Genomic DNA, 25,095 nt, shown 5'->3' on the forward strand with positions numbered 1-25,095 from the left:
AACTGGGCGAGGAAGACAGAGAGAATCTGCCACTTTCTCATGGGCCTCTGGGCCCCCGTCTCTAGCGGAAGATGGGTCATTGCAGTACTTGCCCAGCTTGGTCATGACACAAAGATGTTGTGAATTTTCTCTGCAGCCACCCATAGCCGAGGGCCTGCCCTGAGCCAGCTGTCAGGAACAGTCTGCTAAGTTCTGTAGGTGCAGTGGCAGTAGAACCCGATGTGGGAGCCGCACTTGGGAGTCAGATGTTTTCTCATACATTCCTACAACGAACACTTGAGACCCTGTAGGCACCATCTTAGGTGCTGGGATGTGGTGGAGCTTGTAACTAGAAACAGTACACAAGAGATAGTCATGAATGCTATGAAGAAAAGAAAGGGTGAAGGACAGAGCAGGGAGGAGAGGGCTTGAGATGTGGAGGCTAGGGCGGGCTTCCATGGTATTTGAGCAAAGCTCCAACTAATGAGAAAGGGCCATGTTTGGGGAAGGAATATTCTACACAGAAGCAATAGTAAATAGAAAGGCATTGAGGTAGAAAAAAGCTTGGTTTGTTCAGGAAACAGCACAAAGGTGGTGCGGCTACTGCTTGGTGGGCTGGGGACAGCAGCAGAGGAGAGGAGGTGGGCAGGGAGGCCATGGAGGGGCTGAAGCAGGGAAGGGTTAGGAGAAGTTTTTTTGAAAAGGATCACTCTGGCTGTGTGTGGAGAATGTTCTGTAAGGAAGCAGGGAGATGTGCTAGGAGACCCAGATATTACTATGCTCGCATGTAAAGGACAGATGGAAAATTTCAGCAGGGATTTGAAAACTATAATAAAAGACAGCAATTTTGAGAAAGAATCAAATTAGACTTTTAGAACTGAAAAATGCAATAGCTGAAACTAAGAATGTAGTAAATTATAAAAGGACATGAAGAACCCTGGCTGGTTTGGCTCAGCGGTTAGAGTGTCGGCCCATGGACCAAAGAGTTGCGGGTTCAATTCCTGGTCAAGGGCACATACCTGGGTTCAATCTCTAGCCCTGGTCGAGGTCATGCAGAAGGCAACCAATCGATATTTCTCTCTCTCTCTCCCGCTCCTTCCCTTCCACTCTCTAAAAATTAATGGAAAAATATCCTCAGGTAATGATTAACCAAAAAAAAAAAGACATGAGGAAATGTTTGGGATGATGGGTATTTTCACTATTTTTAGTGATACTTTCACCATAATTCTTCAAATTGCTCACTTTAAACATATTCAGTCTCTTTTTCTTTTTTTTATGTTCACTGAAGGATATTATTTGCATTTATCTTCAGATAGAGCAGGAGGGAAAGAGGGAGGAAGAGAGAGAGAGAGAGAAACATCAATGTGAGAGAAACACATCAATTGGTTTCCACCGGCACAACCCCCAACCGGGGCCAGGGATGAACTGCAACGAAGGTATGTGCCCATAGCGGGAACCGAACCTGGGACTCCCCAGTCCAAGGGCTGACACTGTAACCACTGAGCAAAACCAGCAGGGTATCTATATTCAGTTTCTTATTTGTCAGTTATACTTCAGTAAAGCTGTTTTATTTATTTATATTTTTTATCCTCACCCGAGGACATTTTTCCATTTTTGTTCAGATAGAGTGGGAGGGAGAGAGAGAGAGAAACATTGATGTGAAAGGGATACATCGAGTGGTTGCCTCCCGCACCACCCCAACCAAGGCCAGGGACGAATCAAGGGCACTTGCCCTTGACCAGAATCGAACCTGTGACTCATTGGTCCGCGAGCCAACGCTCTAAGCCCTGAGCCAAACCGGCCAGGGCTCAGTAAAGCTGTTTTAAAAAACAATGATTAGAACTAAAGAAAGAATTCATGAAAAGAAAGAAAAAGCAGAATGAAATACAGAAAAGAATGATAAAAGACAGGATACTGCGAAGTATCATGTGTTACTAGGGGGCCCGGAAGGAAATGAAACAAACTAGTCAGGAGCAGTTATTTAAGAGATAATGGCTAATGCCCTGGCCGGTTTGGCTCTGAGCATCAGCCTGTGGTCCAGAGAGACCCGGGTTCAGTTCCCGCTAAGGGCACATACCTCGGTTGCAGTTTGTCCCCGGCCCTGGTTGGATCCTGCGGGTAGCAACCACTCGATGTGTCCCTTTCACGTCTATGTTTCTCTCTCTCTCTCCTTCCAACTCTATCTGAACAAAATATGGAAAAGTGTACTCAGGTGAAGATAAAAAAAAAAAGAGAGAAATAATGGCTAAGAATTTTCCAAACTGCTGGAAGCTGTCACGGCACAGGTACAGGTGTAAGAACCATTCAGATCCGTACACAGACACAGCATGGTAGTAGAACTAAAGAAAACCAATAAAACAAAAGCAGACAGACTTTTTCCTGAAGGAAGTACTGAAGAGTACCTTTCAGGTGAAAGAAAATTCTAGATGGAAGTATGAAGAATGTAAGGAGGTAAGAAAGAATGAAGAACAATGATTATTGCAAATATGTACATGAGAAGAAACAGAAAATCTGACCTCCAGTGTGTAATTCATGGTCCGGTCAGGAGAAAGGAACCAGCCCAGTTATTTGAATGAGAATTTATGTTCTAATGTAAAGTGTTTAATCCAGCACTGAAACAGTTAAAAGATATCACAAAGGGAGCGACTAAAGGAGACAGCTTCCAACTCCAGGACTAAGGGAATGAGTAAAGAAGCTGGAATCATTAAAGTTAGGAGTGAAGACGAGGAGCCCCACAGACCTGACCCCCAGACCTCCAGTGGGCGATGCTGTACCGGTGGCACTCGGGTGTGTGTTGGGGGTGGAGCAGTGAATGAATTCAGCCCCCAGTGTTGGAAAAACTGCAGTGTGAATGCAGTTGCTGCTTCAGGAAGAAGTTGCTGCCACTGGGGGTGAAGCAGCATTGCTCACAGAAACAGGAAGCTCCCAGAAGAGCAAGTCTCTCTCTCCTGCCTTCCGTCTCCCTGTTTGGCAGAGATGAATATGGAGCCAGCAGGGTGTGGGGAAATGTGGTTGCAGGGTCCCAGGTGCAGCATCACAAAGCAGAATAGAGAGGTGGGTGTGGGTGGGAGGCAGTGACTTAAAAGCAGTGCGCACAGGCTGTTTAGAAGTGTGGTTCATTTTCAAATGTTTGGGGAATTTTCTCAATGTCTTGGATTTCTAGGTTAATACCGTTATGGTCAGATAATACTCTAAATGATTTCAGTCATGATATTTACTTAGACTTGTTTTAAGACCCAATCTGTCTATCTTTGTAAATATTTCAGTGCACTTGAAAAGAATATATGTCTACTGCTGTTAAGGAGAACATTCTGAGTGCTAATTAAATCAAGTTGGTGGTAGTATTCAGATCTTTTCTGTTTTCTGATTTTTTGTCTACTTGTTCCATCAGTTAACTGAGAGGGTGTGCTAACTCTTCCACTGTGGTCGTGCATTTGTCTCGTTCCCTTTAGTTTGGTCAGTCTTTGCTTTGAGTATTTTGAAGCACTATTTTTATGTGCACACGTATTTACAGTGGTTTATATTCATATTTTTTGAAACAGCTGTTCTCTGGGCCCCTCAGGGACACATGCAGGTAGCCTGCTGGCTCCTGCAGCCAGCCTGGGCTGTGCCCGTCGGCCACAACTCCCGTGGGCCTGGAGTGCATGTCTCTGTGGCAGCAGCACAGACTTTAGAGCCAGAGACTCAGTTCTGCGTGCCAGCCTAGCCTGTCACTAGCTGGTTCTGGAGGGAATTCAGTGTCCTTTGTTTAAACCCGTGACCTCCAGGGGATTACCCTGAGGACCAAGCATGACCATGGCTGGAAAGTGCTTAGTGCAGTTCCTGCCACAGAGGTGCTGAGTCTCTGCTTCCTGCCCTGACCTGCTTCCCTGTCTTCTCGCTCACAGTCTGCGTCCTGTCCTCTTAAGACATCAGCAGTCTAGTGTCTCTTCTAAACTTCCCCAGACGAGGCTGCTGCAGAGGCTTGACCTTTCTATTCCCCTCTCCCCTGGGCACACAGGGCCAGGCTTGCACAGCTCCACCAGCCTGAAACCTCTTGCCCCTCTTAGCGACAGAATGTCCCCAGGGAGGGGTGTTGTCTGGGGTAGTTCAAGGTGCCACAATCAGCTTTTTTAATTCAGGCACCAGTTTTCCTTGACTGCTAGATGTGGACGTGGACAGTGAAGGTCAGTCCTGACGACTCTACAGTCGGAGCCAGAACATCACTGCACATGAGGCTGTCGTCTCCCTCCACTAACCCACTCGTCCTGGCTTATGTGGGAAGGGATTTCATAGGAGCACTTGAGTAGCTCACAGAACCAGAAAGACTTGTCTCACTGGAACCTGGGGCCTCAGGTTCTCTTCTCTGTGTCATGCTGTCTCTTGCCATGGAGGTCACCCAACTCTTGTGCTTGCTTACCTCCATGATGTAGACTGCATCCTACAGATTGGGAGGATGGGAGGACGTCACCACAGCCGCTCCAAGCTGGTAACCTTCCAGCTTAGCAACCCCAGGGGAAAGAGGGCTTCTCCCTCAGCTTCACCATATAAAAAGGATTCTGATGTAAAAAGGGATTCTGATTGGTTCATCTTGGGTGAGAGTCACCCTTTGGACAAATCGATTTGGCCAAGGGGATGAAGTACTATGATCGGCCAGGCCTGAATTACATGCTGACTTTGTAGCCACCAAATGGGGCCATCATTACTGGCAGCCCTACTAGAACCATGCAGAATCGCGGGCTGGGAGTGGGGAATGGCAATGATGAGACTCTTACCTAAAAGGGGGGGGGGGTGATTCTGGGTAGACAGAAGCAGCAGACATCCCTGCCAGTAATGTGCGCACCTAAGAAGTCCTATTCATCGGGGGTTGATGGGCGAGCGCAGGATCCACCCCTGGGGAGAGGGAGTTGGTCCCTGTGCCCTGGGGAAGGCCGATGAGGCGGCCTGCTCACGGTGGAAGGTCCCGGGAGCTGCAGTCTGACATCCAGAGGCTTGGCTCTGAGCCCAGGCAGGGGCCAGCTTGAAATCTGGGCAGATTTCTTAACCTCTCAGAGCCTCGGTTTTCTCTGATAAAATGGGTGGTTTTGATGAGCCTGTGACATTTTACCCTATTAAAATTCAGTAATTGCTTCCTATTTTTTCTGTAACCAGACTGGTCTAGTACACCATTCACACGAACCCAAGAGTCTTTCTTGTTCTGTGTTGATTTGATTAGATCAGCTCTTCTGATCCTTGGCCCCCCGCCTCGGCCCAGGACTGGCTGCTGTGCTCACGCAGTGTGCTTGTTTCCTGGGAGGCTGGGGGCTTGTCCCCAGGGCAGCGCAGCGAGGGGCCGCCTGGGAACCTCAGGAAGCAGGAACGTGTTAGTCTGGCCCAGCAAGCTCCCTCAGTGGGCTTCATGTGAATTGAGAGCTGAAAAAGTATGCGCTGAATTTCTGGGCTCAACCTTTGACCCACTTTCTGGATTGTAGGAAGAATGGAGCCAAAGAGAAATTGTGAGCGTGGCAATGGCTCAAGCCCTGGAGGAAGTGCGGAAGCAGAGGGAGGAGTTCCAGCAACAGGTAGGCCGAAGGGGCCCCACCTCAGTCCCAGCAGGACCACCTGCCTCCCCATGCCCAGGGCAGGGCTCGGGCACAGGTCTCAGGAATGCTGACAGCTGCGTGATTCCCCTGAAGTCTCTAGGAAGGCGGGAAGAAAATGTTATAAAGAAACCCTCACCCCATATGATAGCCTTTTGGACTTGTGATAGTTATTATAAACATCAGCCAGGAAAGAGCCCACACCCAAGTACCTACTGGGCACTCTCATTCCGCGAGGTGGGCACATACAGATGAGCTCTCAGCCGGGAAGGTGGGAAGAGCCTTCCTTTGAAGGTGGACTCAGTATCAGCCCCAGACCTCCAGTGAGTTGGCTCTAGGCCTTGGCTACGTCCTTAACAGAGTCTCAGAGGTGCCTTTAAAGAGACTCTGGGATCATCACACTTTCCATGAGATCTTTTTATCCTCACCCAAGGACATTTTTCCATTTTTTGTTCAGATAGAGTGGGAGGGAGAGAGAGGAAGAGAAAGAGAGAAACATCAACATGAAAGGGACATATTGAGTGGCTGCCCCACACACAACCCAACCAGGGCCGGGGACAAACTGCAACTGAGAACCCAGGTCTCTCTGGACCGCAGGTCGATGCTCTAACCGCTGAGCCAAACCGGCCAGGGCCTTTCCACAGTATCTTAATGAGGTCGTGCATAGCAAAGGCCAGGCATGTCGCAGGCACACAGGACGTGGAAGTTACTCTTATAACAGCTTGTTGGAAGGCTGAGCAGAATGGCCAGGTCTCTAGTCGGCCCAGTGCAGGCCAGAGGGGCAGTGAGGGCAATTGCCCCTGTGCAGGGTCCCCGCCAAAGAGAATTGATTTGTGCATGATTCTTGGAGCAGAGGTGAGCCTGGGGCATGTTTAGGTGGACTTCAGGGAGGGACTCATGGGGGACCCTGGGGTGTGGAAGTGTAGAGATGCCTTTGGAAGAGAGGGGGTTACTGCTACCAGCCTTCTCTCAGGTTGGTTTTCTCTCCAAGGCTGCTAACCTGACATCCATAGTAGATGAGAAGGAGCAGAGTCTGCAGGAAAGAACTGCCACGGTTCTCCAGAAAGAGCAGGAGATTCTCCAGTTGAAGAAAGGTGAGGAGTCTGCCCTGTTCCTGCCTAGCACCCCGCCCTGATGTGGCCCAGACGTGAAGCAGCATGGAGTCACAGGGCTCACCGTGCTCCCCTCCCCTCGGCCTGGCCTAGGTCATGACGCTGCCCTGCTGCAGACGCACCAGCTGCGGAGTGAGCTGCAGGCCCTGCGCAGCCTGAGGGCAGAGGAGTCCGAGGCAGCCGCCAGGCGGGAGGACCTGCTGAGGCTGCCAGGCCAGGAGCAGGGCTTGGCCCTCTCAGTCAGCGAGCTTCAGGTGGGTCCCAGGTGGGCCCTCCAGGCCGCAGGGTGAAGCTGCAGTCTGCCGGTAGGGGCAGCAGTGGGCAGCCACAGGGAAGCACGCTGGGTTCACTAGCTAAGGGATGCCCTAGCGTTCTTGAGGATGGGCTGCAGAGCCGACTTGGAGGTGGTGAGTCTTGAGGAGCCTGTCTGTTCAGGTGTCACAGCCCTTTCCTTCCGAGCAGACTTGTTGCACGGAGAGTGATTGTCCCTCTGGAAGGCATCAGGCGGGCTCTCCACACTTTGTTTAGCTCTTGGTGATTGGAGCACACCGGTCCACACCTTTGGAATGAGTCTGGTCCCCCTCCCATAGGCCTGTGGCTTAGCTTGCCCCCGTCCTTGCTGCCCCCACCTGTAGGTAACCTCGAGGGCCGTGCGGGACCCGGCGTACCCGCTTCCGCCTGCGGAGGGAATACCAAATGGTGAGGTGGGGGCCATGGACCTAGAGCAGCTACAAAAGGAAAAACAGGACCTGGAGCAGCAACTTCTAGAGAGAAATAAGGTAAGGATTCTCTTTACCTCAGCCGCGTACATCTCTGCCCTTCCCTGTCCTTGTGCCTGAAATCACTTCGTCCCTTCTGAGAGTTTTGCTTATGCTCCTGGGCACCTCTTGGGGGAGACACTCTTTCAGGAAAAGGGCTTTTTCTTGGTTTTCCTCTTCTGTTTCCCTCCTGCGTTCTTGCCCTTTCACACTCCCCATCTTCTCCCCTGCCCCCCACTTTATACACTGTCCAGAAGAGCTTGAGCTGTGCAGCAAGTGTAGGTGCTCCCAGCTTCCTCTGCTGTCACCAGCTGGGTCCTATGGGACCCACGTTCTCGCCGTTCCTGTGGCCTTCCTTTCTGTAGCTGTGAAGTGATAGCGGTGATACCTGCCTTTAAGTGGTTTTGCGGGGAGAGTCTGGGGGGCTGTTGGGGAATGAAATGCTAGTGTACGTTAGCTGTCCTGCGGAATGTCTGGGATTTGGTAGAGGTTAATTCACTGTCGATTCCGCCCTCCCCGGCAGTCCTCTGCACCTAAATGCAGGTGTCCTTTGATCCTGGTTTTTAAAGTGCCCTGTGAGGTTCAGTGTGTTGACTAGTTAGTGCTCTGGCCCGAAATTCTGCCCTCAAATTGTGTGATTGTGTGTGTCTTTTTTTTTTTTCTTAAATCCTCACCTGAGGGTATTTTTCCATTTATCTTCAGATAGAGTGGGGGGGAAGGAGGAGGAGAGAGAGAAAGAGAGAAAGATCCATGAGAGAGAGATATTAATTGGCTGCCCCTCCCCTCCCCCCCGCTGCATGACCCCGACCAGGGCCAGGGACTGAACTGCAACTGAGGTATGTGCCCTCGACTGGAATCAAACCCATGACTCTTTGATCTGTGGGCCGATGCTCTAACCGCTGAGCCAAACCGGCCAGGAGTTTGTTTTTTTTAATCTTTAATAAAGGGGAAAAGTGTTCATTCTCTTTCTCCTTCCCCTCCCTCCTCTTCTCTCCCCCTTCCCTCCTCTCCCTCCTTCTCTTCTCCCCACATACATTTAATCTTTTTCTGTTAAATATAAAATAGCCACAGAGAAGCACACAGACACTGTGCCCCAGGTCCCGCCCTCAGCTTTTCCCTAAAGGGCACCACTCCCTCGGTGACCTCAGCCATACTGCGTGCCGCTGGCTCCCACACCACACGCCAACGCCACACAGTTCCGTGAACTCGGGACTCCCGTATCGGTCTGCTTTATGCCTCCTCAGGAATGTCTAAGTGGCATCGGAAGCTTAAAACATCCAAAACCAAACTTCAGATGTACATGCTGTGGAGCATCTACTGCCATCTTTCCTACCTCAGTCAATGGCAGAATCCTTGGAGTGGTCCTCAACCCTCTCGACATCCAAACCATTACACGTCCGTTTAGATCTCCCTTTATATTGTACCAGCTGCTTCCCAGCCCCACCCCTGCTGCCATCCTCTTCCTTAGAGAACAGTGTTGGGTTTCCAACCTGTGTCCCTGTCACTTTTCTGTTCCAGCCGTCTGCAGGCTTGGATTAAGTTTCATCTCTTCATAAAAGCCAAGTCCACACAGTCCTGTGTGGTCCGGCCCCTTAATACCCTTTCCACTGCACCCCCGCTCAGGCACATTGGCCTTGCCCTCTGTGAATATCAAGCGCCATCCTGCCTCCAGGCCTTGGCACTTGCGGAGCCTTCTGTCTAGAAGATTCTTCCTCCCCACATACCCTTACTTCCTCAATGGTCCCATTCTGTCAGTGAGGCCCCCCAGCTATCCCTGTCAGCCCTCACCACCAGAATTCCCTATCCCCTCCCTTCCCTTTTCCTCCTCGCCTTCTGATGTTCTGTTTTGACACGTTTCCCTCCTGAGGGCAGACATTTGTTTGTTGATTGCTATTTCCCCAGCCTCCAGGACAGCCCATAATCAGTATTTGTTGGATTAATGAATGAGCCAAAATCCTAGAAACTCAAGTAACATAAAGTAGCAGATGTACTTTTAGAGGAATGTCCAGCCTCATGGTTAACCAAGAGAATACAGATTAAAACAGCACCTTACCATTTTATCAAGTGGAGTGTGGTGGAGGCAGTTTAAATGTGCTCGACAGGACTCTCGGGGTCCTCCGACCCAGTCCCCTCAGCGAGACTGCAGAGATACCGCTCTTGAGAAAACAAAGCATATCACGGCTTTGTTTAAAAATGGAAACTCAGCCCTGGCCGGTTTGGCTCAGTGGTTAGAGCGTCAGCCTGCGGTCCCGAGAGACCCGGGTTCGGTTCCTGCTGGGGGCACGTAGCTCGGTTGCGGTTTACCCCAGCCCTGGTTGGTTGTGCAGGTGGCAGCCCCTCAATGTGTCCCTTTCACATCGATGTCTCTCTCTCTCTCTCTCTCTCTCTCTCTCCCCCCCTCCCTCCCACTCTGTCTGAACAAAAAATGGAAAACTGTCCTCAGGTGAGGATAAAATAAATAAATAAATAAATAAAAATGGAAACTCAGCCCTGGCCGGTTTGGCTCAGCGGTTAGAGCATTAACCTGCGGACCAGAGAGGCCCGGGTTCAGTTCCCACTAAGGGCACGTACCTCGGTTGCAGTTTGTCCCCGGCCCCAGTTGGAGTCATGTGGATGGCAGCCACTTGACTCGATGTGTCTCTCACATCAATGTTTCTCTCTCTTCCTCCTTCTCTCCCTCATGCTCTATCTGAAGATAAATACAAAAAAAAAGAAAAAAAAAAGGAAACTCAGGCCCTGGCCAGGTAGCTCAGTTGGTTGGAGAATCATCCCGATACACCAAAGTTGTGGGTTCGATCTTTGGTCAGGGCACATACAAAAAGCAACCAATGCATTCATAAATAAATGGGACAACAAGTTGATGTTTCTTTCTCTCTTCCTCTCCCTTCCTCTCTCTCTCTCAAAGAAAAAGCAACAAATAAACATTTTTTCATGGAAATGTAGCTACACAATAAGACGTGGAGTGTCCCCTAGAGTCACTGTCACACTGAATGTTTTAATTAGGAAAACTGCAAGAAGCTGTGAGAATACTGATAAATGAAAAACACTATTCAAAATTGTAGCTACTCAATGCTATAATAGTGACATAGACTAGAAATCCACAGGAAAATCTCATTCTGATATGGAGAAATTTTTTTTTAACATTTTTCTTGTATTGTTTATGCAGTAAATGTTTTCATTGGGAACACAGTTCAGCCTGCCTGGTGATTAGTGGAATGTGTAATAAATTACATTTAAGGTTCATAATGCTAATTAAACTCACTAAAAAAAAAGAAGTAAAAGATATAAAAACCAGTGTTGGTGGGTTGTGCAGAAAAACCATGACCCTTTATATCGTTCAAGCAAGCATGAAAGATTATGGTATTTCCGGAGAGCAATAATGGTGAGGAGGACCATGAATTCGGGGCTGGGTGTCCTACTTGGGGAATCATGGCACATACATGTAATTCTGAAAGACAAAGCAACCTACAGAGATGTTTCTAGCTGTGCTACCTATGGAGGCAAGCACATGGTGCAGTCCTAAGGACAGAGTCCCTGGGGACTTTCCTGGTCCTCTGACCCAGTCCTCACTGGGGCATTGGCATGCTCCGCAGAGGGTTATGTGATGAGTTGGTGGCCATTGATAGGCCTGAAGAGCAAACCTGTGCACAGCTGCTCCACGGGAAGGAAAGAGCCCGTGGCAGCAGGCACACAGGTTGACAGCACAAGCCTCTCAGGAGACAGAGCAGAGACTTCTAACAGGTGTATGGGGACCAAAGAGAGTGTCTGTCTGTTCTGTTGTCCTTAAAGATGGTGAAATGTACATTTAATGAGTGGCTTTTGGCCGGGGTGGGGGTTTGTCTCAGGCCATAAAGCAGATGCAGCAGAGGATGCTGGAACTCAAAAAGACGCTGCAGAAGGAGCTGGTGAGTACCCTCGCCTCCCCTGCTGCCTGTGCCCTCCCTGGCTCTCTGGTCGCCCTGGGGTCCCTTGTTGTCTGATGTTTCCCTTCTCCCCACTGATTGCAAGGGGTCTCTGGGACATCAGATATTGGCTGGTGGGACAGCAGCTGTGCCTCTGAAGTGGCTGTGTGACCTCAGGCACATGCCTCCTTCAGCCTGTATGTTGTCTGAGAAGTCAGTGAGGTGATGGGGGCACTGCATCTGAATGGCTGAGTGCCAGGACCAGACATAGGAGAGCAGGACCTCTGCCCTGGCTGAGTGCTCACCACCCCAGGACATGTGTCCTGACACAGATAAGAGAAATGTCTGAACTTTCCCAGGTGACCTTTCTCCCTCAGCTGCTGGCAGTTCCTTCCTGGCGGGGGCACAGGGTGTTCTCACCCTGCTCTGCGCTGGATGTGGCAGGGAACCAGCCGGTGGTCATAGCGTGGGCCAGGTCACTCTCCCATGGGACTTTCTGGCCTGTGTTGAGCGGTTCAGTGTAGCATCTTTCCTTTGGTTTTTCAGAAAATCAGACCCGATAATGAGCTTTTTGAAGTCCGGGAGAAGCCTGGCCATGAGATGCCAAACATGGCCCCTTCTGTCACAAGCAATGCTGACCTGACTGATGCCCGCGAGGTCAACTTCGAGTACCTTAAACATGTGGTTTTAAAATTCATGTCCTGTCGAGAATCTGAGGTAAAAGGTTCCTGAGTTGCCTCTGGGTGCTGAGTCCTACCCCAGGGCCTGGATTATTTGTCAGAGCCCTGCAGGGCTTCCCACCATGTCCATTTCTTTCTTTTTCTCCGCATTCCGAGTTGACCACCAGTGTGGAAGCTTAGTGTTTTTCCAGCTGGCACTGACCTGCAGATTGAGCAGCAAGTTGGGGGTGACCTAGCAGGGAACTAGCTCCTGGGAGGGGGTGTGGGTTGGATGCTGAGGCCAGAGTCCAAGCAGCTGAAACCTCTTAGGAGCAGAGCTGCTATGGATGTCCTGGTCATCTCGCCAGTCCCCAAAGTAAAGGATGGAGGGGAAAAAGAACCTGCCATCGCTGTCAGACCTGTGTGGGCCTTGCTCACTGCCAGGAGCACACACAGGAACAGAACTAGAAATGCTGCCAGTTAGCCTCAACTCATTCCCCACCGTCACCACCACCTGGACCCAAGGCAGCAAAACTTCTTTTGTTTCAGGCCTTTCATCTTATAAAAGCTGTGTCAGTGTTGCTGAACTTTTCGCAAGAAGAAGAGAACATGCTCAAAGAAACCCTGGAGTATAAGGTAGGATTCTCTGGGCTGCTGTCCAATTTCCAAAAAACGTAGTGTTCCCAGCACTGGCAGATGAGAGCAGCCCATTGCTGCAGCATCAGCTTCGAAAGTGCTTTTGGATGAACTTGACTCAGACAGTATTTACTGAGGACAGGCTTTGTTCCCACAGGTCTGTGCTGTACTTGACCAACAGACCTTGTTTTCCAAAGCCATTGCTATCACCATCAGTAGCCCTAGGTCTGGCCCAGCACCCAGACTTTCAAAAAAAAAAAAGAAAAATTTTTAAAAAATGCCTACATAAATTATGTATTAGAAAAAAATACCTACAATTTCACCACTTTGTTCTTCTTTTTTTTTTTTTTTTATCCTCACCCGAGGACATTTTTCCATTTTTTGTACAGATAGAGTGGGAGGGAGAGAGAGGAAGGAGAGAGAGAGAGAAACATCGACGTGAAGGGACACATCGAGTGGCTGCTACCTGCCAGGGCCGGGGACAAACTGCAACCGAAGTATGTGCCCTTAGCGGGAACCGAACCCGGGTCTCTCCGGACCGCAGGCCGACGCTCTAACCGCTGAGCCAAACCGGCCAGGGCTCACCACTTTGTTCTTGTCAGCTCAGTTGTTTCTCCTGTCTCCCTCTCATACTTACAATGGGCTCTCAGCCCTACAGACTGGTCACTACAACCACTTTCTTCACCGCTCTGGTCACAATCAGAGGAGGGGGCTCCCTCTGCACCTGGTCCTGATTCTCATCTCAGGAGCCTTTTCTGTTTCAAACACAGATGTCATGGTTTGGGTCCAAGCCAGCTCCCAAGGGCAGCATCCGGCCATCCATCTCCAACCCTCGGATACCATGGTCCTAGATGGAACTACCCAAGTATGGAGCTCCATGGGCTGACGCTTTTTCTGTGAAAAGAACACTGACACACCAGTCTGGGTGGGTTTTTAATCACTGTAACTGCAGTATTTTGTACAAGCATCTAAACATTGTTTACAAGACTTAAGGTCCACTTCCCTGCAGACTGATACGAACCTCAGAAGGCAGTGGATCCTGTCATTCTGGTCACAAATGGGAACGTCCTGGCACTACCCACATTTCTAGTGCTGCTAAAATCCTAGCTCTGGCCAGCTCATCTGCACCTAAATTTCTAACCTTTGTTAGTACTTAAAGCTGAAGCCATTAGCATCTGGCAGAGGAGGCAGCTGATTCGTCATGTAGTGATGCTGCTGGATGTGAAGAAAACCCTTTGAAATGATGCCCAGCAAGCCAGACTCACCTGCTTCTGCCACAAGCCAACTCAGTGGGGGTGGCTTTTAAAAATTCCCCTTCCCTTGTAGCATGTTTGGGTTCAGATGGGTTAGAAGAGGCTTTTTAACCTTTGAAGAAAACATTTTACCTTGTTTCTCAAACAACTTAGAATTTTAGATGTGTGCATCTTTAAGATACTCTGAAGCCAGTGTGGATTAATGAATATGCAGCTGACAGTATCTCATTTTACTGAAGAAAACTAGCAAATATATAAAAAGATCCTTTGTACCAAATACACTCAATTGCCTTCTTAATGAATGTACTTGTCTTGGATAGGTTGCCGGTAAACCATTTTAAACTATTTTTTATAGCTGAAGTTCTTCACTATTATAAACATGTCTTCTGTATTATAAAACCCATTTAGAGGTGTTCTTAAAGGAAGATCGGAGCATCAAGAGGAAATGATTTCTGAGGGGATTCCCATCCCTTTGTAATCTCACTAGCGTCCTCGGCGTCTGCTTCCCTCCGAAGCGATGGTGGCGTTTCATTTGCTTTGCTCGATTCTTGGTTGTAACACTGAGCAAATGCTAATTACATGTTTTCTACTGTTAAGGACAGTCTGCTGTATTCAAAAGAGGCAGCCGCTGTCCCTCCCCCCAGCCGTGACCAAAACTTTGGAGGTGGCCTGCCTTGTATGTGGAGCCACCATCTCTCCCTCACCCTCACCTCAACTATTTAAGATGACACTACATTCATATATGGTGTCCAGACAGCCCCAGCTGATTGCAGGACTTGGTAGCATGCAGATAGCTCTGGTGGTGACTGCCGAAAACTTGTATTACTAAAGAAAAGGAAGCATAAGCCACAATATCAAATCTAAAGGGACATACTGACTTAGCTTGATGAAAGTTTCACTGGTTCAATAAAAAACTGAATTAGTAACTGGAGCTCTCCTATGAATTTATTATCAGGTAGCCCGTGTTGTAAAGTTATGTTTCTTAATTAGGCTTAGGGTTAAGATACATAAAATATATCTCACAGAAAAACAAGGATTCGCAGTTAACCTGCTCCATTTCCACAGACCTAGAAGTACCAAGCAAGGGCAGCATCACCTTTGTCCCAGCTCGGGCTCTCTGCCATCCAAGTGACCCATTCTTCACTTACCTACCTCTTCCATGCAGAAGTCTGTCCTGTTTAGAATGCTATTTTCCATTTACCTGTTGGGGACACAAAACAGGAGTCCCTTCTGTTGTCATTTTGATGAGGAAGAGGTACTTTTCCAGCTGTCCCAGAGAGAATCCTGACACCGAGTCGTTCAGGGCTCGCCAGAGGCAGCTACAGCACAGCTGTGGGAGCAGCGACTCCTCCGTGGCCTCTCCAGCGCTTGAGCTGGTATTCTCACCCCCACACACGTTCCTGGCAGGTTTAGGTGTAGATGTGGGGCCATCACTAAGTCTGGACTTGCTTAGAGAGGATTCATTCTGATTAGGTTTTCCTCCTGCACACTGAATTTCCTTCAGCTTTAAGAGAAAGAGTGGAGTAACTATTCTAAGTGATTTAATGCACTTTTACTTGTATAAACATTCTGTGATAAGAGACAGTATATGTAGCCCTTTATATGAGCATTGAATCTGGAGCTCTCCCTCCATGTTGTAAATAGGAATTATACTATCTAAAACTGCTGTAGAAAAGTCATTTGTGGTGCAATATCCTTTTTGATTAAAGTTCTTCGATCCAGATACAACTACAGTGGGTTTCACTTGATAGAGTGTATGGTGTGTCACTATTTCTTTGACTTATAAACCTAGTACATTATGTCTCAAATACTTCAAGGGCTAGAGAGCATTTGTCTGTCAGAAAGAACCTCCCCAGATAGGATTTGGGTGGATAAATAAATGTAATTTAAACCAGCAGCCTAGGCCTGCCTCCCAAGAATGGTGGGGTTCTGCAGAGGAGTTGGGAGGATTATGTCACTTTGGTCAAGGTCTATCTCCAAGGCCCACATGACTGGGGAACTTCAGGAACATGAACAGGGTCCTTTTCTTTAACAGAATGCAGACTAGTTACATGTGCTAAAAAGGAAAGAAAAGTATCTTTGCTCTTCAAAGAGAGTCATTGTTAGTAGCTACAGAGAACAAAATGTTTTATTTTTTAATTTTTTTATATTTATAGGCTGATTGCTACCTGTTTCTGCCTTTTAATCCTTTAAAGAGAACTTGCCAACTTCACAATAAGAGTGTTCCTGTCACAAAGCCAAACCCAGTGTCAGGAGACAGTAACCAGGCCCATGTGAGGCCTACTCTCAACTCCAAGTACAGTCACACAAACTTTTAAAGCCTAGGTCAGTTATTGAATGTTTGGCACTTTATTAAATAAGCTCCAAAATTACATACAAATCAAAAGAGTAAAAACAATAAATACTGATTCAGGAAAACATCTCTCCATAGCAGCCAGCAGCACTGTAGCCCAGGCCCAAGGCAGTGCTGTGCCATGCTTGCTCCCTAGGGAGTTTCCAGAACAGTCGGCCCGGCCCCTCATTCATTACCATCCCATTCACTACCCACGTTTTTTACATATATGAAACACACTGCAAAGTATATACTAATAAGCCAAGAGCTTTATTGATGCAGCAGGCACTTTACAATGAACCCAAGAGAGCCCGCCTTCTCTGGAGGATGGGATGTCTGTACAAACCCTGGGGGGGTTCCAATTCACAAACACAAGCTCTCCCTCTCACCGCAGCCCTTGGATCTGCACCTGCTCGAATCATCCCTCCCCCGTTTTAAACAGGTAGTGCACACAGGTACGCCTGACCAACACTGGCCAGCCACTCTGGCACAGTCACAATGTCAGTTCTGCATTATTCGTGGACAAAGGCATAGACTATCAGATCCTGCAAAGGATTTAGGAAACAGTAAGACAATTTCTCCCTCCACCTTGAAAATAAAATATACTTCAGTGGATGCATGTCCTGAAATAGCTGGGAGTTCCTAGGTAGATGGTCCATTGTCAATCCCTTCTTCACCAGCCTGTGCATCCAAAATTCTTCTCAAGGGAACATGAGTCTTTTTTTTAAACAGTCTTTCTTGCTGTAAGAACTCTTATAATGGAGCCTAGTCCTCCTACTGCTAATGCCTGTGGGGGCAGGAAAAGGAAACGTGTCAAATGAACCCAGTTGGACAAGGGGAACCTGGCTTGTCAGGGGAGATGGGACAATGCACTCCCTGACCTAGATCCCACCATGTCACATCCTCTGAAAAATGATTCCTGCAAGAGCACAGTCACAGTTAGGAGAAGAAAACAGCCCACATTCTGGGGACATAACCCTGTCCTGGAGTCAAGGGTCCAGGAATTGTTCTTTAGGCAGAACTGGGCTTGAGAATATTGTTACCAAGTACACACAATAGAGATCCCCAAATTTCCCTTTTGACAAGCTCATTGTTTCCAGCCAGCTGGCACCACACTAAGCACCTGAACCAACACATGCCCATCACTGCAACCCCTCAGAGCTGTCATTTGCAATGCCAATAGGGCTGAGCACCAAGTTGCCTTAAAAGGCCCAAAAGGCCTGGCCTCCACACCATGTAGAAGGCTTGCTCAGTTCCCCCCAGCCACACCCCCACCTACTAAGCTCAAGAGCTTCACCTTCTGGCTGAGCAGATAGCATAACTACCAGTAAGACCAAAGGCCACAACCCAACCCAGCACCAAGGCTGCCCAAGTGACTGACCCCTCAGTAAGAGGGCCACTCCATTAAAACACAATGGAGCCTTTCAGGAAGGACACTGTGTTAGTGATAGACTGGTCTCCTGTGATGGTGGGCATGCGTCCTGTAGCTCTACAGGGTGAGGAGACACGGATACATAGGCAAGACACAGGCTTGACAAAAAACCTGCTCTTGTGCCAACCCGAACAAAGGACAAGCACAGCCTTTTCTGCTTCAGGTGGATGAAGGCCCTTTTAAGTGACTAATGGCTCTGCCACTACCCACTCTGATCTGGTGAGGCTGAGGCCAGACCAGGAAGCCCTTAGAGCTAGCTGGAGGGCACAGCAGCAGCAACTCCACCACCTCCTCCACCCTCCACCCTCTACCACCTCCTCCACCCTCCACCCTCTACCACCTCCTCCACCCTCCACCCTCCACCACCTCCTCCACCCTCCACCCTCCACCACCTCCTCCACCCTCCACCCTCCACCACCTCCTCCACCCTCCACCCTCTACCACCACCTCCACCACCACCACCACCACCACCACCACCACCAAGCAAGGGAAGTATCATGAAGCCTCAGCCACCAGCAAGCCTGCCTCCCTCCCATCTGGGACTCATCTACCTTACCACGCCAAGTCACCTGCTCCATGACCTGCCTGGCATAAATCAGCAGCTAAAGCAACTGATTACTAGAGACTATGGACCCCTACCAGTGCTTTCTTGGCAGCGGTAAGTGATCCAATGTTCCAGGCTGCTTTAGGTGTGGCCCCTTGTTTTCACACGCCTATCAGACCATACTGTTTTGGAAAATCTGGCCAGCTGATTTGAACACTGGGGTGGGGGTGTGTCTGTGGGCTGCCTGTGTGGGCAATGTGTTCACGTACCTTTTCATGCCACTGGAGTAACACTGCACTGCTATTTTCTGTGGGCTTCTCAAACCCTTTATAAATGTACTTCATTAGCAAGTCAATGCCATTTCTGTCCAGTGATTGCACAGCCTGCTCAATTTCGCTGCTCTTAAAATTTGTAAGTACTTTCAGCACCACACCCTGGGCTCGTTCCTACAGAGGAAAGAGAAAAGGAGTGAGGCCCAGAGCCACAGCCCAGGCACATCCACGTCCCCCATTACTGGCACAGAAACACCAAACCAAATGGTCAGAATTCACAAAAACACTGCAAAATTTCTAATTTGGATGGGATGGTTAAAAAAAATAAGTGGGCAGAAATTCTTCTCTAAATTTCAAAGTATCCCTTATTTATGTCAATAAGCTATTCCACTATTTAGGAGGGAATAACTTCTTCACTGGGGAGAAGTGTCACTACTTTTGATGATACCAGCAAGGGCTTAGACCCAAGATCAATTTATTTATTTATTTATTTGTTTATCCTCACCCGAGGACATTTTTCGATATTTTGTTCAGATAGAGTGGGAGGGAGAGAGAGAGAGAGAGAAAGAAACATCGACGTGAAAGCGACACATCGAGTGGTTGCCACCCACACGACCCAACCAGGGCTGGGGACAAACTGCAACCAAGGTACGTGCCCTTAGCGGGAACCGAACCCGGGTCTCTCCAGACCACAGGCCGACGCTCTAACCACTGAGCCAAACCGGCCAGGGCAAGATCAAGTTTTTTAAACAGGTTTATCTGGCTGCAGCTTCCCTCTGCATTCACCCCAGGAACAGAGGGGCCATTCCCCTCCACATTTGAGAGGTGCAACCACTATGCATCATGATGCTGTCATAAAATGGTAAAATCTCAGCTTCAGAGACTCCTTTCCCTGGACCAAATTTTAGCTTCAGTGATGAAATGTCTGCCTCAGAGATGCAGTGAGCACAACTATATCTTCTCGCCTTGTTTTGTAAAAGCACTGAAAACCCTAATGCAAACAAAGCCTATTCAATAACCTATAAAAGCATAACCACTGATAAATCTCACATGGCAAGCTAATTTATCCAGTTTTGCTAATCAGCGAGGGCAGGGCCGGGCCGACTTCTCATTCCAGGAGGCTCTGGGGAGGAGTGAACAGTTTCTTTGGGGAGCTTTCACTGTAAACACTGATAGCTTTGATGTCAGGAACACCAGGAGGCCTCCGTGGAAGCAATGCCAGTGCCAACTCACTCCCTTGGTAGATCCTCACTGATGCAGAGATGGAACAGATGCTGTCCAGGGCCCCAGGGAGTTCACACTCAGCTGGAGACAATGGACAATCACAACCCTGGTCCCAACACCACCCAGCACAAATGCAGTGCAACCCCCTTTACCTTCACAGCTTGATTCTTGGTGTTGACGGGAGAGTTCCGCAGGGCTGCATGAAACGCCCGAAGCATGTCCCCCGTGCATCACCATCAGTTAAGGATAGCTAGGATCGAGCATGTCCATGCTTTTACTAATGAATTCATCTCAAAAACAGCTCAAGAGTGGAGTCAAATTGCATGTTCCCCCTTCCACCCACTTCCCACTGTGGTTTCCAGGTGAGCATAGCTTGTTTAGAGGGTAGGGTGTAGCTTTCCTGAGCCACACAGAGGGTGGAGAACACCTCTGCCAACCCTGCACGCCCCTCCTGCCATCCCCTAAACCTTCCCTCTCAAAGCAAGTTTGGAGCCCTGGCCAGTTTGGCTTAGCAGTTAGAGCGTTGGCCTGCAGTCCAGAGAGACCCGGGTTCGATTTCTGCTAAGGGCACGTACCTTGGTTGCAATTTGTCCCCGGCCCTGGTTGGGTCGTGCGGGTGGCAGCCACTCGATGTGTCCCTTCATGTCGATGTTTCTTTCTCTCTCTTCCTCTCTCTCCCTCCCGCTCTATCTGAACAAAAAAATGGAAAAATGTCCCCGGGTAAGGATTAAAAAAAAAACAAAAAACAAGTTTGGACACTCCCTCCCTCCATCCCTGAAAGGTAGTAGGAAAGCTACTGCCCTCAAGGGGTAACTCATAGCAAAATCTTACTGAGTTTGCTTGCACCTGCTGTGTACGAGGCATTCTATCTGCCCTACTGGATCCTCACAACCACATGAGGTTATCATTCTCACCTTCTCATTCTCAAAGGGAAAAACAAAGGCACAAACAGGTCTTCTCACTTTTTTTTATCCTCACCCAGGACATTTTTGCATTTATCTTCAGATAGAGCGGGATGGAAAGAGGGAGGAAGAGAGAGAGAAACACTGACGTGAAGAGACACATCGAGTGGTTGCCACCCACACGACCCCAACCGGGGCCGGGGACAAACTGCACCGAGATATGTAATCTTAGCGGGAACCAAACCCGGGAATCTCCAGTCCGTGGGCCAACACTCTAACCGCTGAGCCAATCTGGCCAGGGCAGGTCTTCTCACTCTTAAACCAATGTTTTGTATCAGTTAAACTATTAAGGAAATTAAGATGTGCTAAAATTTCTATCTTCCAAGAATTCCCAGGCCAGTAAGGTCCCACTTGCTACCAGGAGGGAGATTTATTAATCTATAAGAAACTTTGCCAACAAATGAGTGGATGCCCTGTTCCCCATTCCCCAAACCTTAGCTGCAATCCTGATAGATTCTTTGCTGAGTTCTAAATAGCCAGAATTCAAAAGAAAATTACAATCTGGGTTAAGTCCCCAAAGGTGACACCTATTTTAAACTGAATTACATCAGTCAACTTTCATTTCCTCATCTGAAACATTGGCTTCAGCCAAAAAGCTTCAAAAATAGAACAAGGAATGGCTTCTGCCCAATCGGGTCTCTACTGTTCATGCAGCGCTACCCACATGTAAACAGACAGGGCCTCCGGAGCAAAGCTGTCTGTCCTGTCTTCCCTAGTGTGGGTTCCATCTTGACTGGGGAGGGCCCACAGTACCTCAAAGCCACTCCTGACAAGCTCCTGGCCCCCTGCTGGGCTCTGATCCACCGTCCACATTTAAGAGGCAGCCCACCCCAGTTATCTGTCAGCCTTGGAATTCCTCTTCCCCAGCCAGGCAAGGGCCAGTCTGATTATCAGCCACTGATAACTTCTACCTCAGAATTCTTTTCTAATTTGGTATCCTAGAGGCTTAAAAGGAAATGTAGGCTGGTGTTCTTCACTATCCAGCATGGTTGGCAAACAAAATCATTTGGAAGGGTAGGATAAGTAGTCCACAGAAGCAAAAGGAGTCACTGCTTTATTACCTCTCTAGCACCAGTCTACCAAACACTCACTGAAGGTGTTGATGGGTAGTGGGCCTCCAGCAGCTGAGGAGATATGGGGTGCTGGGAGGGCATACCATTTACCAAGCTGGCCTCTGTACTCAACCAACTTCAGGCCCTTTCAGAAAATAGATTGTAGAGGCTGGGGAACTTTGTCCAACCCATAGTCTATCTCAGGGTTTCTCAACCATGGCGCTACTGACATTTTAGACCAGATGACCGATGCGAAGTCTGTCCTATGCATGGCACAGTATTTACTAGCATTGCTGGCCTCTACCCACTAGATCCCAGTAGCACCTCCCAAGTCATGACAATCAAAATGTCTCCAAAAGTTGCCAAATTTCCTCAGGGGGAGGAGAGTGCAAAATCACTCACAACCACTGCTCTGAACAGATTCCTGCTCCCGAGGACCAGAAGGTGCTTCAGCGAGGAAGAAAAGGAACAAATACTACTTCAAAATCCCTACAAGGTCTCAGATCCTATACCAAGTGCTTTCACATGTCATTATTGCTAACAACTCTGCGACAAGAATCATTATTCTTATTCTAAAGGCAATGAATTTGAGGCTCATAGGGAAGTGACCTGCCCAAGGTCACAAAGCTAAGCTGTCCAGCTGGCCTTCAAGCCCAGTACACCTGACTCCAAAGCCAAACTCTTACAATCCCCTGCTGCATTCCGCCCACCGACCCAAGCTGTGTGTCCAAGACACCTGCTGTGTGCCTAGCACTGCACTGAAGCCTTCTGGGATGATGTCCAGCGATGCTCCCATGGGACCTGTAAGGCAGTATGGTTCACCTCCTTTTAACAGAGGAGGATGCTGAGCTTCAGAGAGGGTATGTGACCCACTCAAGGTCACACAGCGATGGCATGACAGAGCTGGGTTTTTATGGATGCACAGCCCATGTTCTTTTTATTTCATCTGTGTTATCTCCCACCATGACTTGCTTCTGTAGACAGTGCTACGACAGGCCTCCTCCTGTACTTCCCCATCCAATCAACCAACCCCTATTTCTACTCTCATCACCTCTGTCCTGACTCCTAGAAGCCTGTTCTATAGTTTAAATTCAATGATCTACCACAAGTTCAGTATACCTGGCACATGATAAGGACTCAGTAAATATTAGTTCCTCTTCTCTCCCTGAGCTTCACATTTGCTAGGATCTCAATTCTCACCTGCTAACCTCCCTTTCCTGAGTCCCAAGAGGTATGCTCTCCATGGTAACAAGGTTCCCACATTACCAGCAGTGAAAAAACCACCATCTCCTGGATGTGCTAAGCCTACGTCGCCAAGCAACCCCAAGAAACCTATCACTAGTCAAGGGCATACAAGAGATGACCTTCAAGTCCCTACAGCACCAAGGCCAAGACAGCAGATAACCAGACCTCGTTCTCCCATCTGTGGATGTTTCTGGGCCACAGGCCTGACCCTGCAGCCCTTTTGGCACCACCTGTCCATGAATGAGGTCCTGCACCAGTCTGCAGAATCAACCTTCCTTTGTGGGGGCCTCCTCATGCTACCATTTCACCAAAGGGGTAAGCAAGGTGATCCTAATAGGGCAGAAAATACAAGTTTGCATTTGAAAACACATTCCTGTCCAAACAAAGAAAGTCTGAAGGTTTTTCTTTTAAAGGCACACTGGAGGAACACTGCAGGACTCCTCCCAAAGGCAGTCCCAAGCTGAGTCAACTGATTAAACACCTAGAACCTGATTTATATAAAGCATGAGCCTACAACCCCACACTGGCAAGTGCGGGGGAGGGGCAGGCACTTCCTGTAACACCGTTTGAATAAAGAAAAATCCTTTCTCTAAGAATAAGTCAGTTTCCTGTGTTCAAACTGCTAAGGGACCAAGCAGTTTGTGACAACCACCTCTATTTTTAATCTTGTTTTCTAAATGCTTGTTTTCTGTGGCCACAAAAATAGTCATTCCCAGTTCTGGGGTTCTACTTTTACATTTCATTTTTTGCTCTCTGGTTTTTCTTAGCTCTTAAACTACTAGTTTTTTTCCACTGCTTCCTGCACAAGAAAGCTATTGGGGGAGGGAGCCAAACTCACTTGTTGAACATGGCTGAGACCATCAAGGTCCAGAACCCAAGGTGTTCGTAGGCAGCTGTGACTAGGTCAGAAACAATGGCATTAGGCTGGAGGGTCAGGCTGACTTGGGGTGAGAGGTGTACAATCTCAGGCCTCAGGGCTGGGCTAAGGCTTCAGCCTTCGCCACCCCTGTGTCCTTTCTTGCCCGCAGCCGTCCCCCCACCTACTTTCGTGTGCTGCTGCAATCAGGCCCGAGAGGACCGTGCCCGGGAGACGCCCTGGCCGCTCAATTAGCTCAGTTACTCAGCGGTGGCTCACCTCGGCCCCCCCCGCCGGTGCAGCCCGAGTATGACCCCATTTCCTGCAAGGGAAGGATGGAGTGATGGAGCGTCCAGGAAGGGACAGCCTGAGTGGCTGAGGAGGCAAGGGGGAAAGGAGGGGCGGCCCGCGGAGCAGTGAGCGGCCCGAGGGGCCCCGGCGCGTCCGCATGTTCCCGGAGCCGAGCCAGCCGGCCGGCCCGCCAGGGTCCAGGGACCGCGTAGGGTGCGCGGCTGAGGGAGGCTCCGGAGGCCGGGGCCAGGAACGAGAGACGTGGGGAGGCGGGTCAGAGGGAAGGGGGGATACTCCGACTGAGGAGACCTGGCCCGAGGGGAACCAGGTCGGAAGGGAGTTGGGAGGCTGACCCGAGGGGGGCCGGAGCTAAGAAGACGGGAGTCAACCCGAGGGGCCGGGCCGGGATGAGGGGGGTGGGAAGGCTGGGCCGAAGGGGTGCACGCGCCGCCAGGCCGGGGAAGGATATTGCCGCAGGAGCCCGTCCACCTCGCTAGGGTCCGGGCCTGGCTCGCCTGCCGCCGCCGCCGCCTCCTCCTGCTCATCCACGAATTTGTTCTCGTCAAACTCGTCGATGTCCACCCGACGGAAGCGCGAGGACAGCGTATTCCGGGCCATGGCAGGGGCTCGGCGCCCACTCCGCCGGCTCCGCTCCGGCTCCGCTCCGGCTCCGCTCCGGCTCCGCTCCGGCTCCGACCTCAGCTTCACTCCGCTCAGAACCGGCTCGGGGGCGGGAAGCGGTCGCCCGCACTACCTCCACCTCCCCCGCGCGCAGCCGCTGCCGCCCGCCCACTTCCGGCCCACGCCGGAAGCGGAAGTGCAGCGGGAGGGAGGGTCGGGGCGCCGCTAAAAGCACTCTACCACCGGTGTCGTAGTCGCCCCGAGCTCCACCGGCCAGACTGCCTTCCTTATTGCGCCTCAGTCTTCCAATCTGAGGAGCTGGCGCTCGTACCCGAGCAGACCCAGCATCGTGGACGCCACTACTGCGCTCGTTCTTCGGCCTCCCTCCTGGAAGGGGCCGGCGCAGG

The 25,095-nt window shown here is 49.6% G+C and overlaps 2 protein-coding genes across 7 annotated transcripts in view; one reads left to right on the top strand and one right to left on the bottom strand.

The window, feature by feature from the left end:
- Positions 1-14,770, top strand: part of GOLGA1 (golgin A1) — a 49,123-nt gene extending 34,353 nt beyond the window's left edge. For all 5 annotated transcript variants that reach the window (XM_036261552.1, XM_036261553.1, XM_036261550.1 and 2 more), the window contains 8 exons: positions 5,430-5,519; positions 6,529-6,631; positions 6,743-6,903; positions 7,285-7,428; positions 11,253-11,312; positions 11,856-12,026; positions 12,518-12,604; positions 13,375-14,770. In XM_036261552.1, coding sequence (XP_036117445.1) covers positions 5,430-5,519; positions 6,529-6,631; positions 6,743-6,903; positions 7,285-7,428; positions 11,253-11,312; positions 11,856-12,026; positions 12,518-12,604; positions 13,375-13,455 — 897 coding nt within the window. In that variant the 3' untranslated portion in view covers positions 13,456-14,770. The remainder of the gene's footprint in view (positions 1-5,429; positions 5,520-6,528; positions 6,632-6,742; positions 6,904-7,284; positions 7,429-11,252; positions 11,313-11,855; positions 12,027-12,517; positions 12,605-13,374) is intronic.
- A 7-nt stretch (positions 14,771-14,777) lies between these two features.
- ARPC5L (actin related protein 2/3 complex subunit 5 like) lies at positions 14,778-24,822 on the bottom strand. 2 transcript variants are annotated; one of them, XM_036261556.1, is made up of 4 exons: positions 24,537-24,822; positions 19,814-19,886; positions 18,435-18,611; positions 14,778-15,361 (listed from the first exon to the last, which is right to left on the bottom strand). In XM_036261556.1, the coding sequence occupies exons 1-4, from the start codon at positions 24,683-24,685 to the stop codon at positions 15,044-15,046; spliced, it is 717 nt and encodes a 238-aa protein (XP_036117449.1). In that variant the 5' UTR covers positions 24,686-24,822; the 3' UTR covers positions 14,778-15,043. The 2 variants fall into 2 exon arrangements, with proteins under 2 accessions (XP_036117449.1, XP_036117450.1); XM_036261557.1 differs by lacking the exon at positions 14,778-15,361 and adding an exon at positions 16,313-16,976.
- Positions 24,823-25,095: the final 273 nt, after the last annotated feature.

Source organism: Molossus molossus, unplaced genomic scaffold, assembly GCF_014108415.1.
Source record: "Molossus molossus isolate mMolMol1 unplaced genomic scaffold, mMolMol1.p scaffold_m16_p_14, whole genome shotgun sequence".
Lineage (NCBI taxonomy): Eukaryota > Metazoa > Chordata > Mammalia > Chiroptera > Molossidae > Molossus > Molossus molossus.